This window comes from Panthera onca, chromosome A2, assembly GCF_046562875.1.
Source record: "Panthera onca isolate mPanOnc1 chromosome A2, mPanOnc1 haplotype 2, whole genome shotgun sequence".
In the NCBI taxonomy this organism is placed as follows: Eukaryota; Metazoa; Chordata; class Mammalia; order Carnivora; family Felidae; genus Panthera; species Panthera onca.
This window is the reverse complement of record NC_138340.1, coordinates 145,773,381-145,793,655: the sequence shown is the minus strand read 5'-3', so window position 1 is coordinate 145,793,655 and position 20,275 is coordinate 145,773,381. Positions and strand designations below refer to the sequence as shown.

The 20,275-nt window shown below is 40.9% G+C and overlaps 1 protein-coding gene across 8 annotated transcripts in view; it reads left to right on the top strand.

The window, feature by feature from the left end:
- The window catches only part of UBE2H (ubiquitin conjugating enzyme E2 H), a 102,756-nt gene that overhangs the window by 27,576 nt on the left and 54,905 nt on the right, over nt 1-20,275 (top strand). Inside the window, exons 1-2 of one of the 8 annotated variants that reach the window (XM_078439580.2) lie at nt 14,395-16,673; nt 17,675-17,864. The exons of 3 other annotated variants lie outside the window; for them this stretch is intronic. Coding sequence is in view for 4 of the 5 variants with exons in the window: in XM_060633141.3 (XP_060489124.1) it covers nt 16,612-16,673 (62 nt within the window). In the remaining variant the exon portion in view is untranslated. Of the gene's footprint in view, nt 1-12,562; nt 16,674-17,674; nt 17,865-20,275 lie in introns of those variants that run through there. 4 more of the 8 variants (XM_060633141.3, XM_060633148.3, XM_060633142.3 and 1 more) reach the window with 4 other exon arrangements.

Genomic DNA, 20,275 nt, shown 5'->3' with positions numbered 1-20,275 from the left:
TGACTGTTCTAAAATAAACAAAATGAAACAGCATAATCTTGAATTTGTGGGCAACATGTGGGACTGAGCAAATGAGACTTTTGCAGGTGGTTTGACCATTAGCTGTGAGCATGCTACCAGTGTGTTAGGCAAGTGGACAGGATGTTCTCTGTGTGTACTGTATAACCTTGAAGCCCTGCATCTATTTCCATTTCCCCAGGAATGAAAGCTAAAACAGAAAAGCTACTTTCCTTCCCTTTAGCTTTCAAAACAAAAGTAAGGCTTGCAAGTCTGGACTGTTGCATAGTGTTGGAGAGGATGCTTCTTGTCCTGAATTCGATTTTCGATAGGAATTTATTTTCTTTCTTTTCTCTCTCTCTCTTTCTTTCTTTCTTTCTTTCTTTCTTTCTTTTCTTTTCTTTCTTTCTTTCTTTCTTTCAATTCTTCTAGAACTTGAGCATAGATAAATTCTTTTGTAATGTTTATTTTTAAGAGAGAACATGCCAGTGGGGAAAGGGCGGGGGACAGAGGATCTGAAGTGGGCTCCGTGCTGACAGCAGTGAGCTGGAACTCACAAATTGTGAAATCATGACCTGAGCCAAAGTCAGGTGTTCAACCAACTGAGCCACCCGGGCGCTCTGATGAATGGTTTTTAAAAAACGAGAAGCAAGCACAAAACATTAATCACTTGTTATGATTCTATAGCAAATGATTGAGAGATTTAAAGCAAATCTGTTTGGGGCGCCTGGGTGGCTCAAGTCGGTTAAGCGTCTGACTTTGGCCCAGGTCATGATCTCACGGTTTGTGGGTTCGAGCCCTGCGTTGGGCTCTGTGCTGATAGCTCAGAACCTGAGCCTGTTTGAGATTCTGTGTCTCCCTCTCTCTCTGTGCCCCTCCCCTGCTCATGCTCTGTCTCTCTTCCTCAAAAATAAACATTAAAGAAAAATTTTTTTAAAAAACCGCAAATCTGTTAAGGTCTATATAAGCTAAGCATGTTGATTTCTGTGGTAGATGAAGCCAGTGCTGTATCAAAAGACTTTTCCTATTTTTCTTAAATTCCTTGAACTGGATATATATTTTTTTAATGTTTATTTTTGAGAGAGAGAGAGAGAGAGAGAGTGAGTGAGCAAAGCAAGCAGGGGGGGGGCAGAGAGAGAGGGAGACACAGAATGTGAAGCAGGCTCTAGGCTCGGAGCTGTCAGCACTGAGCCCGACATGGGGCTCAAGCCCAGGAACCATGAGACCATGACCTGAGCAGAAGTTGAATGCTTAACCGACTGAGCCACCCAGGCACCCTGAACTGGATATGTTTAATGGCAGAAGACTTCTATAAGCCAGTTATAGTACCCACTAAAAGTTTGTGTTTAGGATATTAGGGCTTTGGACTAAATAAATGTGATTATCTACCTATACAAAAAAGCTGAAGACCTATAAACCAAAAACGTGCATCTGAGAAAGCCTTGTGAGAGAGAGATTTATGAATTTCTTCTGTCATGTCATTAATGATTGAACCTGGGGTGAAAGGCACATTTTAGCTGGATGGACTTAGGAGGCTGGCCAAGGACAAGGAATTTTTTTATTATAGGTTGTTTTTGCATTGCCTCTGATATGTTTCTAAATCCAGAACTAATGATTGGAAGAAAGCTCTGGAATTCAGTATTTTTGTGACTTTTGAGGTGGGGGGGTGAGGCTCAAACATGACTACATGTTGGGGACGGGGGATTTTTTGCAAGACAGGCAGACTGGAGTCTGGGTTGCTTAGTCTGTTTGCTTGTGCTTTTGGCCCCAGGTGCAGGCAGACTGTTTTACAAAGCGTTAAAGTTCTGCTTCTCAGCAGATGCCTTTCCAGTGTTTCTTCCTGGTGCTCTGAAAACCATATGTGGGGGAAAATGATCTTGTTCAGTTTAGAGGGTAAGGGCGTTGTCTGCCTGAAAGCACCAGTAGGATTATTTAATTTTTTTTCTTTTTTTGAAGTTTGAGGCAAGAAATGAGAAAACTTCCCGCCATTTAACAAAATGGAGCCAAGCCACTGTGTGTGTGTGTGTGTGTGTGTGTGTGTGTGTGTGTGTGTGTGTGTTTTGTTGTTTTTTTTTTTTGGAAATATGTTTCTACCACTCCTTTAAAGCTATAAAAGTTAATTTCATAGCCTGAGGGAGGGATGCTGTTTCCCCTAAAAGATCAGTTCTAGGAAGGTGTGAGGTTGAGTTGTCACTTGGTCTGTAACTTAAACTGATAAAAAGCCTCTTAGAGTGCTACTGTGTGCCAGGCACTGTGCTGTTAGCACTTTAGATATCTTAATCCTCAAAATACCCCAAGAGGTAGATCCTGTTGTCATTTTTCCTGTTTTACAGATGAGAAACCTGAGGCTTAGGCCTCAGTCTCATGCCAAGTAAGTTGCAGGGCTGGGTGATAAACTCGGGCTGACTCTAAACCCACTAAAGTCGACATAACAGTGCTGCTATTTCGGCAGACCATGTGGAAAGGAAGGTGGTCTTCTTTTCCCAAGGGAGACGACTTGCAGAAGGTAAGTTACGGTCGTAAAGAAGGCTAGTGTTGAACCCAGAATTCAAACCCGGGTCAGTTTGAAGCGAAAGCCTGTGTTCTTTCCACTGAGTGTATTGTATTACGTCTTAGAGTACATTACTGTAATATCTGATTTACTAAGATCTTTTTATTTCTGGTGCTAGCTGCTCTCAGTTTATAGAGGGGGTTGTTTAAAAAGTTCATTTGTGAGGTGATGGCGTGGAAACCAGAATACATTCTCTGCTGGCAGTGAGTGCTGAGCCTGGTTGTGGTTCCGAGGCCAGAGCCCTTTGGGACAGTTGATATGTTTCACCTTCTTACGCCTGTGATACCAAAGGCCGTTCTGAGACCTACTCTGAGTTCTGAGGAGGAAGAGAAGCAGATATGTGTTCCTACTTGTTTCCAGATTCCATTTGTCTCTTTGCAGATGTTGTCTCCCTTGGTACAAGTAACAAATTTATAAAGTATGGATTTGAGGGTGAGCACGGAGCCTCTGAGGGCAGACTTGGTTCTGATTATGGCTGGACCAGTTACTGGTTCTCCCATTCACTCTCTACTAGGTGATGTGAGATGAAGCTCTTTTCTAAGGCTTAGTTTCCTCATCTGTAAAATGTCTGGGTGCCCTCATTGTGGGGCTTGAATGAGACAAACAGGCATTAGGTGCTCAGCATAGTTATCTGGACATGGTAGGTGACCAAAAAATGATGGCAGTGGTTTAATCTGCTTTATGGTGCATCTCTTCCGTTATCAAAGATTCTTGTAGAGGTGAATGCTTTCTGGAGTAGACTGTGGTGTAACATTCTGAATTGGGTTTTAGGTTAAGATTGGGATTCCCTTTATTTTGTAGTCACATGTAAATCAGTAAACTGCCTTGTAATTTAAATACTGTATCCTCAAATGATCTTTTGTAAATTTTTATATACTTTAAAACCTAGACTTTATTTTTTATTAAAAAAACTTTTTTCCATGTTTATTTATTTTTGAGAGAGAGAGCATGAGCAGGGGAGAGGCAGAGAGAGAGAGAGAGGGAGACACAGAATCCGAAGCAGGCTCCAGGCTCTGAGCTGTCAGCACAGAGACCGATGCAGGGCTCAAACTCACGAATCGTGAGATCATGACCTGAGCCGAAGTCAAACAGTTAACTGACTGAGCCACCCAGGCACCCCTAAAACCTTGACTTTAATTGAAAACACGGTTGGTTGTGTTGCACAAAGTATTTTAAGGGTTGAGCATACATTTTGATGAATGGCTTTGAGATTAACAATATTCATGAGCCGTTTAAGTTCTTTTTGCAGTTAAACGTAATGTACTTTTTGTTTCTCAAATGGAGAAACTGAGGTAGGAAGTGGAATGGACTTTGCCCAAGAGTTATTGACTAAAGGAAGGGTGGGCAAATCATAGATATCCTATAAAAGGCCAAATAGCAATTAAGACTTTGTGGACTATTAAGGTTTTTTTTCCCCCCAACTACTTAACTCAGCTGTCCCAGCACAGAAGCAGCCATCAATAATATGTAAATGGGAACGCCTGGGTGGTTCAGTTGATTAAAGCACAGGGCTCTTGATTTCGGCTCAGGTGATGATCTGTTGGTCGTGAGATCGAGCCCCACATCAGGCTCTGGACTGCGTGTGGAGCCTGCTTAAGATTCTCTCTCTCCCACTGCTCCTTCCCTGCTCATGCAGGTGCACGCACACTCTTTCTCAAAAACAAACAAACAAACCCAAAAAACATAAATAGATCACCTAGGCACAGTACAATAAATCTTTATTTACGAAAACCGACGATGCCATAGGTGGTGGACCCATGGACTAAAGAAACATACTTAGTTCTGTTTCACTGTAAATCCCTGCCTTGGACCTGCATCTCTCTCTGTAGGTTGATGTAGATTGATTAAAGGTTGATTATTCCACAGGCTTCATGCTCAGTCTTTGCAGATTACAAATCCTTTACCATAAAATGACCCTGGTGTTTACATCTTCAGTTGAGCTGTTTCCCAGACTCTAGATTGGTACAGCTTCCTGCCTTTCAAACTTCTCTCCAAGAATATCCCAACTGGCCCCTGAAACTTTAACATGCCTGCTATTGATTTCTGTATTATATCCTCTAAAGTCATACCATGATTGTGTGTGTGTGTGTGTGTGTGTGTGTGTGTGTGTGTGTTTTCACTCAGCTATTACCCAAGTGGGAAACCTGAATGTCATCCCTTTACTCCTTATTCTGCCTTCTTGACATCTTTACTCTCTCTGCCTACCCCCCCCCCATCCCTACCACCACTGCTTTATTCAGGCCCTCATGATCCACCTGGGCTGTTGCAGATCACCCCACAGCTTCAGAGCTCCCTGTGTCTAGTCTCCCTCCTTCCAGTCTGCCTTTCATTTTGCTGCTGGAGTGATCCTGTTTTCAGAATATCCGATCTTGCCACTTCCTGCTTGAAACCCCTTAGTTGCTCTTCAGTGCCTGTGGTTTAAAGCCCAACCTGGGTATAGAAGGTCCTTTTGATAGGGAGGGGTAGTGCCTGCCTACAGTGAGGGTCCAAGATGTAGGACTGCACCCACCCTGCAGGTGACCAGCCTTCCAGAGGGGAGTGGCTGACTGTTGTGCATGGTCCCTTCTTCTGGCTCGCTTGCCTTTATCCTTTAGTATTCACCTCATGCATTGCATTTTCCTCTGAGCCTTCCTGGAGCTCCCATGCCCATCTCCGTATCTACCTTAGGTGCTTTTCCTGTCTTGTGTGTGCTCCAGTAGCATTCTTTGCTTTCCCCATGAGCAGTTACACTTTATAATCAGCTCTGTGCTTGTAGCTTCAACCCCCCACACTGACCACCCCCGCCCCCACACACAGGCTGCTCCCTGGAGGGTAGATCCTGTGTCTTTTATGTACCTTTGTCCCCAGCTGTTAGAACTGTACACTGTATACCTGGGCTTGGACATTTTGAAGAATGGGCAATATCAGTAAAGAGGTAGGGCCACAGGTCCATTTTTCTTTCTTTTTGGGGTGTCCTTATTTTTACTCTTCCAGGGGAATTAAAAGCCTAAGGAAAGTAGCGAGAGGAAAAACCCTTGGGCTCGGGTATCTAGTGCAAAAAATGCTGGGTATACAGGCCTGGGGCTTGGAACTGATCCTTGTATGCTCTTCATGGCCCGGCAGCTCACTCCTGAGAGCTATGGTTCTTCATTTGGAGTGGAGATCAGAACTCAGGGGGCTCTTCATCAAAGTATACGTGTCTGCTGAATACCTACCACCCTCCCTCCACCCCCACTTCTCTGTGGGGCAGGGCATGTTAATACCCTGGTGATTCTTACAGATTTTCCTCATGTTTCCAGTCATTTCTTCCCCTGTCATTTTCTCCCTGCTCCTTATACTTCATAGTTCTTCATTGATAATTCTTATGTCTTATTTCCCTCCTTCTTAGATGGGGGCTTTGGGTGCAATAAGGACCGCACAATGAAGATGTTAGCGTCTCAGTTTAGAACCCTGAATGCATTTGTACTTCCTAGTAGAAACATTGGTATAGATGGGGATTAATGTTCCAAAGTAAAATCGTGTACTTCAGCTACAAGTGAATTAAGTTGGCTTTTATTCATAAAGAAATACATTCTGAATTAAGTAATGGACTTAACTTTTGGAACAAAATGTAAGTCTGTTACCGAAGTAAGGACTCATGGAATCAGACCATTACAGATCATTATGCTGTCCCTCTTGCTGTACCTGCCTCTGCTACCCTGACTTCTTACCATTGCAGATAGATACCCAGGCGCTCTATAAAGGCAGCCTTTTGGGGGGAGGAACATCAGGTTGGCCCTGGAAGGTGGGTTGGATAATGGGAAGGAGGTGCACACTTGTATGTCTGTGCAGTGAAATCACAAAGATTCAAACAGTTATTTGCTGTCATATTTAGAAGTATACTTGGCTGGTTTTGAGATTCAGCCTGTGCAGATAGTTAGCTGGAGCTTCTAAAGAGGAAACCTCTTTATTCTTAAGTGATTGCTTGGTAATCTACATAACAAATGAGCCATTTTGCTTCAGAGATGTGAAATCGGCATCTATAAGTGAATAGTTTTTGAAACTGAAGTTGTTAAGACAAAAGTTCATCTTTTCACGGTAGGGTTTCTCTAGAAAATGCTCTTTACTCTATTGAAATGCAGCTAGTTTAAACTAGGAAAGCATATTCCAATAATAGGCCCATGCAATTAGCCTTTCCTATAATGGAGTGAATGCTGGAATTTTTTGTGCATTATCATCATCAATTGGTGTTTGTCCCAGGGGAACCACATAATAGCTAGAAAACCTTGATTGAGAGATGCAGACAAAGGTTTCTATCTTAATTCGTAGGCATGCTTTAGTTCTTCAGACTAATAAAATGTTAGGCTCTTAAATCTAACACTTTTTTGGTAACCATCTGCTGAGCATAAGACTGAGAGATGGCGCTTCAAAACTATGTCATTATTTTGAATTAGAAGAAAATGTTGAGGGACCGACTCTTCATTTAGTGCCATAGTCATACTAGACCTTGTATAGAAATGACACAGTGGTGTGCTGGCGAATGTTGAACAACCGCCCTGGGGGGATAAAGCCTTGATGCGTAGCATTTGCCGATTTCTGAAGTGCAAGTACTCCACCATGGCTGGTTCCAGACCACAGATGTGATGTCACTGAACTTACAGTTGGGAAGAGATGCATACAGTCAGCTGGCTTCTGCACACTGCTGAATTAACCTCATCGATTGAATGTCCAGAATTTTATAGCCTGGATTTTTTTTTTTAAACCAGCCTGGATTTTTTTAATACTTAATTTCATTCCTGTCTTTACCTTTGCCCTTTGGTTTTTGTTTTTTTTTTTAATTGGCCTTACTGATGTATGATTTATGTACAGTAAAATTCAGCAATTTCAGGTGTGCAGTTTGAGTTTTGACATATGTATACTTTCACCACAACCACGATACCTTATATTACCTCTTCTGTACACAGTTGCCAGATTAATTTTTCCAGAACCTTGCTTTGCACCCACCACCCACCTGTGCACAAAACCATCGCGGCCTTGTACCGTCCATAGGATAAAGTACAGCATTCTGTGGTCTGGCTCTCTACCGTCTTCTTGTCTACTTCTCTGGCCTTATTGACTATTGCCTGGCTAAATTAATCTCTTACTCCTCCAGAAAGACTGACCGGCTGGTTCCTAGCACAGTTCCTGTATCATCTGTGCCTTTGCTCATATCTCTATCTGCTTGCAATACTCCTGTTACCTCCCGTTGCTTCTTATCTTGACTGTCTTGCCTTTCTTTAAAAGTCTGGTTTCCACCCCATTTTCTTCTTATGCAGTCCAGGCTTTAGCGATGACTGCCTCATTTGACCTATCATACCATTATTTGGCCCTTAACTTTGCAACTTGTATTGAAATCCCAGGTTTTTTATGGAGTAGTTTGTTCTTCTCCAACAAAGTTGTCAAGTATGATAGGGTAGGGAGTTTAGTACAGCTCAATTTTTAGCATTTGGCATTGCTCAGAAAAACGGTAAGTGGTTCTTGTGACAAACTTTTCAACTCAGTGAGTCACAAACACACTCAGTGACACCGTTGGGGAGAATGATACTGTGCTGTATCCTAGACCTCTTACAGGATGAAGGTTTGGCTTGTTACAGAGCGTGTGTGTGTAGTAATGTTTCTCAAAACCAACCTTAGTGATTAAAGTACACATTGGAGCTTTTATCTTTGCCTTGAAAATTCATTCAAAGGTGGTTAGCATCATGGACTTTGAACTCTTGGCAAGATTTAAACATTTTAAAGTAGGTCCCAAAAGAACGTTCTTTGTTCCCTTCAACAAGTTTTATTTCACTTTTTGAAGTATTGGTAAGAAGTCAAGAGGGTGTATCTCCTTGATTTCCTTCCTGTCCCAGGAAGCCATATTATGGTATTCTGAAAGAACTTCTGTGTCTTTTTCAGTAACTTTGCTATAAGCAAATTGTTGTTTGTTTGTTTGTTTGTTTGTTTTTATTTTGTACTTTATCTGTAAAAAATTGCATATGTAGTTGTTAAAATACGACGTTGAATCACCATCCAACAAGTGTGTAGAACAATTCTAGATGCCTGTCTCTACGCATATTCCTCTTCTTTCCTTTAAATACTGGGTGTACTTAGGTTCCACAGTTGGTCATTATCTCTTGTTAGGAGACACACTTTTCTTGGGTGATTTCACCTGTTGTCCTAATACAAGTGTCTCCAAAATTTTAAAATTCCTGGTCTCTTGAGTTGTGGTCTTGAACGGCCAAATGCCAACGGGATATCTCCACCCAACCACCCTTGGGAGATTGCAGATTTAACATGTCTTGAATGGAACACCCCCTGTGAGTCTTTGTGTCTCTCAGATTGCTCTTGCTCTCTTAATGAGTCGTATCCCCACGCACAGATAACTCAGGTCTAAAACATTAGAATCCTCTTTGGGTTTGGCCCTCTTCCTTCACCTTCTGAAAGGTCAGATTCATGTCAAATGTTTTTCTTAACGCCTAAACGTTTTTCTTTTGTTTGAAGTCAGGCTTGCCTCATCCTTTGTTGGGAGAGGGGCTTCCTACCTCCCAGTACATAACTGGTGAACTAAGAGCAGATCCATTTCCCTGGCATCAGATTACCAAGCTCATGAATCTTAAAGGTAAAATTGGAAAGCCTGTATATGTAATTTACAGTGTGCACCAGTGTGTTCTCTCCCTATAGGTAGATATCGCTAGGAGCCCATACCATAAGTAAAAGATGATCTGAGAAGGAATCAGAACAAAAACAATGAGATGAGTCAAATGTTTAATGGCTTCTCATAATTTAATGGTGCCGTCATCTCGTAATAGATCCCTTATGACCAGAAAACTCATTTTTATGAGCAAAGGCTCCTGCTCCCCTGCTCAGTGGCCCCTGCCAGCCTTTTTCTCTAATTTTTCCCACAGTGTTTGTAGGGCTGACCCTTTCTTTTCTTTTCTTTTTTAATTTTTAAAAATTAAAAAAAAAAGTGTTTATTTTGGGGGGCGGAGGGGTGGAGAGGGGGAGAGAGAGAGAGAGATTGAGAGCGAGCGAGAGCGAGCACACCCCAAGCAGGTTCCAGGCTGCCAGTGCAGAGCCCAACATGGGGCTCGATCCAAAGAAGTGAGATCAAGGGCACCTGGGTGGCTCAGTCATTTAAGCGTCCGACTTGGGCTCAGGTCATGATCTTACAGTTGGTAAGTTCCAGTCCCATGTCAGGCTCTGTGTTGACAGCTTGGAGCTGGCTTTGGATTCTGTGTCTCCCTTTCTCTCTGCCTCTCCCCAACTTGGATCTGTCTCTCAAAAATAAAATAAACATTAAAAAAAACTAAAAAAAAACCCCAAAAAAACAAGTGAGATCATGATCTAGGCCAAAATCAAGAGTCAGATGCTTAATCAACTGAGCCACCCAGGCACACCCCCCCCCTTTTTTTTTTCAAAATTTTTTGATGTTTATTTATTTATTTTGAGAGAGGGCTGACCCTTTCTGTTGATACCTTTTTCTTTATATATATAAATACATTCACTTTGGCTCCTTCAGATGGCTTGCACACCTTTCTTCCTGGGAGCTTTGGGGGCCATCTTAATTTCATGTGTTTGGACAAAACTTCCTACAGCTGCCACATACGAACAAAGGACTAATCTCCCCTTGGGTTCAGCTAGCGTCACTACCTCCTGAAAACAGCCTTTCCCTTCCCACCCTCCTGGGTTAGGAGCACCTTCTTTAAGCCTCCTTTGCATCCTCTGGGTAACTCTTATGGTAATACTCACTGGTAATTGCTTGCTTGTCAGTTTCCTACTAAAGCCTACGATATCTGAGGGCAGATACCCTCTAATGTTCAGATCCCACTGTCTAGCGTAGTGCCTGGCACCCATTCATATTATTCATTTATTTTTATTTTTTCACGTTATTCCTTTAGCTAGAATTTGTTGAGCACTCATTTTTGCCAGGCAGAGAACAAGTCAGATAAGGTTCCTGCCCTCTTGGAACTTGAATTCTGTCAGAGGTGAGGGAGGTTTTATTTATTTATTTATTTGTTTATTTATTTATTTATTTATTTATTTATTTTTTTAAATATATGAAATTTATTGTCAAATTGGTTTCCATACAACACCCAGTGCTCATCCCAAAAGGTGCCCTCCTCAATACCCATCACCTACCCTCCCCTCCCTCCCACCCCCTATCAACCCTCAGTTTGTTCTCAGTTTTTAACAGTCTCTTATGCTTTGGCTCTCTCCCACTCTAACCTCTTTTTTTTTTTTTTTTTTTTGGTGAGGGAGGTTTTAAACAAAGTAGTACTTTGATAAGACCTACAAGGAAATGGACATAAGTAGAGAATAACTGGGGGTCTGTTGGAGTGTGTAATCCAGGTGATCAGAAAGGTATCTGAGGAAGTGGCGTTCGAGACGCACCATAAAGGATACTCAGAGGAAGCAAGCTGTCTGTAGACACAGAGGAGTCAGGGCCAGCCGGGAGAAGTAGCCATTGCAAAGACGCTGAGGAGGGGGAGAGCTTGTTGTGTTTCAGGAAATGAAAGAAGACCAGTGTGGCTGGAAAGGCAGAGAGGAAGAATGTGGTACGAATAGGTCTTTGTAATAATAACTTGTCTCCTGGCTGTTGTGAGGGTTCTGAGTTAGTACAAAGGGCTTAGAACAGTACTCAGCCTATTTGAGTGCTAAACGAGATAGCTGTGAATACATGTGTCTAAAAAGGGGAAGTAGCAATTTAAAAAATTGGGAAGGGGCTGCACCGGCATAGAAGTTGGGCAGAATGCCATTTGGAGAACAAGTTATAGGTTAATAAGCCCGTCATTAGTAATTGCTGACATCAATATAATAAGGGCCTAAGCATTTACATGTAAAACGTCACTTGTGTATTTAACACTTGAGATGCAAGAGATGTAATTTCAGTTTTGTGTCTTAGTAACCAGGGCGGACTAGATTGTAGGTGTGTCCTGTGAAAGCTGCAGATATGGTTTTTGGAATATTAATAATAGCAAATACTGAGCCTTGCCTTAATCTTGTATTTACTATACTCCTTTTTTACATCAGGAAAACCAAGGCACACAGAGGTTTAAGTGACCTGCCTGAGACCATCTGGCAAGTAAATGATCAAGCTGAGATGCCCATTAATGAGTCCATTCCTCTAACCACTAGAATTCTGAACTTATTTTCTTGTGAAGTCTCTGTTCTTGGGGGAAAAAAAAAAGCCCTCTTCCTCTGGGGTAGGGTAGCTCTGAAACCGGCTGATTTTTGTGACACTAAGTAGTAGAGAGGTGACTGGGCCTTAGGACTTCCTTGGTGTTCTGTCTCTAACACGTGATTCTGCAGTCCTGGATTTTACGTCTAGATAGTGCAAATGTTGAATATTTTCTATTTATTTTAAAGTGATGTTAGTGGTTCCTTTTTCACAGAGAAATTCTTAATTACTGCTGGGCACATTGCAGTCAGGAATTGATCCCTTTCTGGCTTCCTTCTGTCAACCAGTATATTCATGAGTCACCTTCCTTTGCCACCTAGCCAGCAAATGCTTAGGGATTGGAGTACATGTTACCCAATCGAGCCAAAGAGCAAGAAAAGTAAATTCGTGAGGGGAATACATTCAAATATGAATATTCGTCTTGATGTGTTTAAACCTGTTGAGACAGTTCTGTCAGAGTTGAGGGACAGATTAATGATAGATATATTGGTTTCTTGTTTGCTTAATTTTTTAAGGCAGTCATTATTTCCTTGGGAAAAAAATACTGAAAAGAAAAAACCTGGTCATACAACACTATATGTCTCTGCAGTGAGTAATATTTACATGGTCCTTAATAATGTAATCTCTGAATGTTAGTTTGATCAACAGTGGTGTTATACATTTGTTCCATGGATAGGGAGAGGGAATGTGGGGGTAAGGTGAAAATCCTGATATTTTATAGTGAGAAAGTCTTTTGATAATATTTGTAACCAGAAAATCAAATAATATGTAGATATATGGAAAATAAATACCATTTTATATGTTTGAATTATTTCCTATTAGATCTCTTGTTTTAAGGAGTCAAGAGTAAACTATGGCTTCTAATAGAGATTTAACTTTATTTCATATAATGTTAAGTATCTTTTACTGAGATTTTGTGTAAATCTGTATAAATCTTTTGTGAGTATTCATTATTTTTTCTAATCTTCGTTTATTTTTAAGAGAGGGAGAGAGCATGAGCCGGGGGAAGGGCAGAGAGAGAGGGAGACAGGATCCAAAGCGGGCTCTGTCCTGACAGCAGAGAGCCTAATGTGGAGCTCGAACCCACGAGCCACAAGATCATGCATGACCTGAGTGAAGTCGGACACCCAACCCACTGAGCCACCCAGGCGCCCTAAGTATTTATTATTTTGTATGCTGTGAGAGCAAAAGTAGTTTGGTAAAAGGAGATATTTAAAATATCAGGTCTACCCTAGAAATAAGAAATTAACCTCACATTCTATTTGGGGCATAGATATAGAAGTGCAAATGCTTTGTATATTTAGAGAAGTAGGTAAGATACTCTTCCTGTCATTTAATTCAATGATGCCATGTCAGACTAAACTCTTCCCTTCCTTTCACCTTTTCGTGCCCAGGTTCTGGAGTTAATCTGTCTTATGGGTTAAGTGAGATTTAATTGGCTAGTCTGGTCTTTGAGATAGCTAACCAAGGGTGTTTCGTGTCTTAGTGCGTTCTTGTTCATAACTCCTGAAGGGCCATCCTCACATGAAGGTGCCGTGTTAGGCAAGAAGTAAGGTCAGTAGAGTGGATCTTTTTCCCTCGGGTGACCCAGCCGGGGTTGCAGTTGAGTTGGTGAACAGCATGAGAGAACAAGAGCCCTGGGCAATTTGAGCTACAGATGGCGATTGGGGTAATGTTTAAAGATAATGAATTTTGTTTCACTGTAAAAGCGTTAATGCCAGTGTTGGTGAGGGTGGGAGGAAACCAGGTTGGCTCTTATGACGATGGTTAGAAAGTAGCTGGAGGCAGTCTTTTTGAAGGACACTTATCAGAATGAGGTATATATCCCTTTGACCCAGAAGTCCCACTTGTAGAAACTGCAAACAGAAACTTGAAAAACTATAGCAACAGGCATGTACTGGAGTGTTCTTTGTGACGTTGTAGTAGCAAAAAGCTGACCATAAACTACCAGTTCACTAATGGATGATTAAATTATGGTACTTTGATACCGTGCGAGCATTAAAAGGGGGGATGGCTTAGACCTCTGTGTACTGATCAAGATGTCCTCCACGTATTCCGTGGAGAGAGGTGTTTACACAACAGTTAACACTTGTGTGTCTGTGACGATATGAATGTGTATATATAAAATAAACTGGTATATCTGGGCAGTGAGACTAGCGGGTTAGGGGATGGGAAGGCCACGCTGGGCCCCACTCACATTTTAAAAGACAGTTTAGGGAAAAGGCCTACAAGTCCGTGCTTCACCAGAGGAGGTTATTCAGTTGTATTGAGAGGTGCACTCAGAACAGCACTCTGCCCTGTGGTGTGGCACCCGAACCCATCAGTCCTGTTTGACCCCGTGGTACAAACATGAGAGAGGGAAACTTAATAGTTTTGTCACCTTTTCGATGCCAGATTTTCTTCTATATATACACCCACTGTTGTGTGTGTCTGAGTTTGTTTTCTCTTGTTTTGCTATATTTGATTTTTTTTCACATTGTTTAATTATTCAGGAAGCACGCCTTGTGAGAAATTTGATTTTTAATTTCCTTCCTGGACCTCATAACAATACAGCTTTTATTCTCTTACTGTTTATGCAGATTTAATACTCAAACTTTTTTACTTTAAATTATTAGACTAGCTTCCCTATCCTTATCACTTCCATACCTCTTAATTGTACCTGACAATCAATTAAAAAAGTTTTTTTTAATGTTTATTTCTTTTTCTTTTTAAAAAAATTTTTTTAATGTTTGGTTTTTGAGAGACAGAGTGTGAGTGGGGGAGGGGCAGAGAGAGAGGGAGGCACGGAATCCAAAGCAGGATCCAGGCTCTGAGCTGTCAGCACAGAGCCCGAGGTGGGGCTTGAACTTGCGAGCTGTGAGATCATGGCCTGAGCTAAAGTCAGATGCTCAACTGACTGAGCTACCCAGGCACCCCTGTGTTTATTTTCGATAGAGAGAGAGAGTGTGAGCAGGGGAGAGGGGAGGGGCAGAGAGAGAAATACACACATAGAATCTGAAGCAGGCACCAGGCTCTGAGCTGTCAGCACAGAGCCCGACACGAGGCTCGAACCTGTGAACTGTGAGATTATGACCTGAGCCGAAGTTGGGCGCTCAACTGACTGAGCCACCCAGGCGCCCCAAACCTGTTACTTATCTCTTTATATGTGTATTGCTTTAAAAAGCCTGAGTCTGTACCACGGTCTTCCCTCATTTAATTTTTATGAAATCGAGGTTAAGGTGTTACTAATATTTGACACCTGCTATGCCTAATGAATGTGGAGTTGCAAAGTGGACAGCAGGTGTTGGTCCTTCATGTTCTGGAAAAGAACTAGGGAATCAAGAGGTCCTTCTGACCAACGCTTTAGAGCAATGATTTATAATGGCAAACTAATGGTTTGTACGTAGCATGTGTGTTCTTTTCCCCCTTTCCTTTGGGTTTATAGGCATTTATATTTGAATTTCAAAGAACTTGCTTTAAGAAATTCTTGAGATTATTGATGTTGTAAAATTACTGTGGGGGGATTCTTGGTCTCTAGAGACACAAATGCATAATTAGACAGTATGGAGAAGGAAAGGAGGAAGAGTCGTGGCCTGGGTTATGGACGTGGATCTTTCCATAAGTAGCTCCATGACGTTGAGATGTGTTGACTGCTTCATAAAAAGGAAAGGTTGGGGGCACCCGGGACTGTCCAATTCTTGGTTTTGGCTCAGGTCTTGATACCACAGTTTGGTTCGTGAGATAGAGCCCTGAGTCGGGCTCTGCACCAACAGCATGGAGCCTGCCTGGGATTCTCTCTCCCCCATCTCTGCACCCCACCCACATGCACACACGCGCATTTTCTCTCTCAAAATAAATAAACAAACATTAAAAAAAAAAAAAAAAAAAGGAATGACCGCATGCCTAAAGTCTCTTCCTGCTCGTTTTCTGTGATCCATCGTTTTTCACTTTTCTATAATCTTCATCTGTAGAATGGGTACCACTGCTTGTATTTGTTAATTTTTATACAACACTTTGCAGTTGTGATATACTATATGTCACTTGGAGAGTGGCAAAGAATATATTTCCTTTAAAAATGTCACTGCTGGAGGGGCGCCTATGTGGTTCAGTCTGTTAAGTGTCCGACTTTGGCTTAGGTCATGATCTCACAGTTGGTGAGTTTGAAGAATCCTCTCTCTCTGCCCTCCCCCCACCCCTTGTGCTCTCTTTGTCTGTCAAAAATAAACATTAAAGAAAAAAAAAGTCACTGCTGAGGCACCTGGCTGGCTCAGTAGAGCATGCGACTCCTGATCTCAGGGTAATGAGTTTAAGCCCCATGTTGGCCATAGAGCTTACTTCAAAAAAAAAAAAAAAAAAAAAAAGTCACTGCTTACTGTAAATGATTCACATATGCTTTGATTAAGTATGTCTGTGGGTAGGGATTATTAAACAATTCTGTTTTCATTGAGTGATATTGTAGTCTACGTGTCAAGTATTAGGGTAAAAACTGCTCTACTGTATTGAAAACAAAGGAAGTAAAGTTTTGAAAGATGTTCAGAGAAGAGAAGAACATTGGAAGCATGAAATGCCAAAGATACTGCATAAAGCCATATTAAATTTAGCTTAATAATACTTACTGAGAAGCCCCTCCCACTATGTCCTAGGCACTGTTGATGGCACGTTGAAGAAGCATACAGCCCAGAAGGGGAGATAGCATGTTTTTTTAAATAGATAGTTGCATGAGGATTTTGCAGAGGGCCACTGGACTCTTTGCATGTTTCTGTATCATTTATGGGGAAATTACATGTTGTCTTTGACTTCACAAAGTTTTCAAGTTCAGGTGCCATTGTCATCCTTAAGGTTGTGATTCATTTGTTTTTCTCCTCCAGCCTCCTGTGATTAGGTAGTCTGCCTTTGGAATGACAGGGTTCTTTCTGGTAGCTTCTCTGACATGTGGATAGTGGTTTCATCTGCCTCCAAACTGAAAACAGGAAAGGTGGAAGTTGTGATCAGGTACCAGTATCTTTTAATGTGTCCTACTCCTAAAATTTTTCCGAAAATCGTTTTTTAAACCATTTTTCTGGAAAAGTTTTTTTTAAGGATTTTCATTGTGACCTTGATGTCTCTGGGGTGTCTTCTGTCTCGAGAATCTTTTAAGTCCTCATTTTTTCTCCACAGTTCAAAGCTCTGTTCTAAATATATGGATGTTTGACTAGTTCCCTCACAGTGCATGTCAACCTTCCAGAGAGGTAGAGTGTAGCTAAATATATACAATCTTCTGATTTAAAAAAGGAAGAAGAAATGGTAGGTATTGGAAATTAAATAAAAGTAAATAATTTTGTTTTATTATGAAATTTTTCAAGTGTGCACAAAATGAAAGATGAGTTCACTGAGTCTCTGTCACTTAAAACTTTGCAGTTATCAGGGCTTTCTCACACTTCTCATTTTCTTCTGTCTGAAATATTTTAGGGCAAATCCCAGACATTGTTGTCATTAACAACTACATAAATCAATTGGTCCCTCTTAAAAATAGAGACATTTTCTTAAAGAGCCATAATATCCTTATCATGCTTAAGATAATAAGCAATTCTCTGGGAAAATGATTTATTTTTAACATACTGTGTATTTTATCTTTGAATCAAGCTATAACAAATCATGAAAATTAAGCTTTTGATTAATCTTATGATTTATTTAAGACTAATATACTATTTAGTTAATATATTGTTAATTTATGTATATGATTTCTACATTTTTAATTAAAAGTAAACAAAATACACAGTTGCCAGAATAGCAAAACAGTGAAGTTTATTAAAGAGCTATTTATATTTTATTGATAACCTTTTATTTTGAAAGTAAACAAAATGAACAGTTGCCATAAAATAGCAAAGCAGTAGAGTTTTTTAAAGAGCTATTTATATTTTATTAATAATCTTCTAAATATTTTGAAGTGCTTAACTGGAATTTGAGCTTCTTAGAAAGTATATATTTTATTTCTGTTTTTTGTTTTCTTTTAGGTTTATGTATTTTCAGAGAGAGAGAGCACAAGTTGGGTAGGGGCGCAGTGGGGGTGTGTGTGTGGAGAGAATCCCAAGCAGACTCTCATGCTGTCAGCGCAGAGCCCAATGTGGGGCCCAAACTCACTAACCATGAGCTCAGGTCTGACCTGAGCCAAAGTTGGACACTTTAACCGGCTGAGCCACCGAGGTGCCCCCATTTTACTTGTTTTGACTGGGGTTTTTTTGGTCTCAGGATGGCATCATTTTTCCATATTTTCCTTTGCTTTTCTATTGGGCTTTATAGGTCTGCTTTATTTTTTAATGTGTATTTTTGAAGGAAAGAGAGAGTGTGAACAGGGAGCGAGGGGGTGTCAGAGAGAGACACCCACACATACAGAATCCAAAATGGGCTCCAGGCTCTGAGCTGTCAGCCCAGAGCCCAATGCGGGGCTTGAACTCACGAACTGCTAGATCATGACCTGAGGTGAAGTCGGTCGCTTAACCGACTGAGCCACCCAGGTGCCCCATAGGTCTGCTTTATAAAACCTTTTTGTGGGGGGTGGAGTGGGGCTTAGATTTCCTGTATGTCTTTCTGATATATTTCCCTTTTCTAAAATCTATTTGAAAGAATTATTTTCTGTGACTTATGACTCTTAATTTTTCTTTGGAATCTTTTACTTTATTATTTGGAACTCTGGAAGCCGAATAATGCATCCAGGAAAAGCTAAGTTATGATGATTTTCCCATTAAAAAAAATAACATTTACTTAGATCTTGCCAGTGTTTACTTTGGTTTCTGACATGGAAGCTTTAAATGAAAGCATAACACTTGAGGGAAAAAAATCTCTTCTAAGGCTAGTGTGATTTATAGTCTGCTGGGTGGTAATGAACATGCTTGCTGTTTAACCTTGTTATTACCCATTGAAATTTTTGACTATGTAAAATTTTTGAAACACATGCTACCTAAAAAAAATAGTACATGCTACCTTTTACCCCTTAGATAAAGTATCTTTATTCAGTATATCCTAGTAAGTTGTCAAAATTTTTTGCTTTACAAGCTTCTGGAGAATACATACTTATTTTGAAAAGACTGTTTTTAAATAAGTGATCACTCAATCACTTAGGTTTCTGGCAGTTACAGTCAACTAATTTAGTTGTAAACCTGCAAACAAACAACTGGAAAAGTATATTGGGGCACCTGGGTGGCTCAGTCGGCTGAGCATCTGACTTCGGCTCAGGTCGTGATCTCGCAGTTCATGAGTTCGAGCCCCGCGTTGGGCTCTGGTGCTGATGGCTTGGAGCCTGGATCCTGCTTCAGATTCTGTGTTCCCTTTTCTCTCCGACCCACCCCTGCTTGTGCTCTGTCTCTCTGTCTTTCAAAAATGAATAAACATAAAAAAATTTTTTTAAGTGTATTTTATTTATTGGAGAATGTCTTTTTTAGAATTTTTTTTCTTAATTAAATTTTATGGGGGCACCTGGGTGGATCAGTGGGTTAAGCATCTGACTGTTGATCTCAGCTCAGGTCTTGATCCTCAGGGTCATGAGTTCAAGCCCCGCATTGGCTTCCATGCCTACTTAAAAAAAATAAATAAAAATTAAAAAAATTAAAAGTTCATAAACTTTGGTTATCTGATTTTGATAACCACCATAGATAACATTTTAAAGGACGGTAGCCCACTAACAGCTCTCAAACATAGCTAAAAACAAACCAAGGGGAATGCCTAGCTGGCTCCATGAGAAGAGTATGTGGCTCTTGATCTTGGGGTTGTGAGTTTGAGCCCCATGTTGGGGGTAGAGATTACTTAAACAAAAAAACTTAGGAAAAGAACCTGCCAATGCCTCCATAACAGTATGGGAAGTTTCTATTTCACAAAATAAGCATATGCCTTGTTAGTTCCAGATGACGTCATTGTATTTTGTGGTGCCATATAGCAACCATTATTCATAATGAAAACATCAAGAAAGGATGTTTGTTTTGTTTTAGTATTCTCAAGAATGTAGAAGAAACTTAATTTTTTAGATATTAAAAAAGATTTTGCTTAAGTAAACTTTAGTTCTGTGGAAACTAATCTCTAGTCAGTTTTGTATATTTTTTACATTAAAAAAAATTGAATTCCTGAGGTGCCTGAGTGGCTCAGTCAGTTGAGTGTACGACTCTTGATATCAGCTCTGGTCATGATCCCAGGGTCCTGGGATCGAGCCCTGTATTGAGGTTCTCTCTCTCTCTCTGCCCCTCCTCCCCCACCCACACCCCAAAATTTGAATTCCTGTTGTGTCAGATACTGGGCCAGGTACCTTTCTTTGTAGGTATTTTATTTCATTTCATCTTCAACAATCCTGTGAATGAGGTAGAAATCCCTCCTCAGTCACCCACTGCCCCCCCCCCTTTTTTTAAAGATTGGGAAATAAGCTGAGAGTTAAGTGATTTACAAGATAACTCCTTAAAAAAATTTTTTTTTCACTGTTTACTTATTTTTGAGAGACAGAGCATGAGCATGAGCCCCAAGCTATCAGCACAGAGCCCTATGTGAGGCTCGATGTGAGGCTCGAACTCAAACTGTGAGATCATGACCTGAGCCGAAGTCGGAAGTCGGAAGCTTAACCGACTGAGCCACCC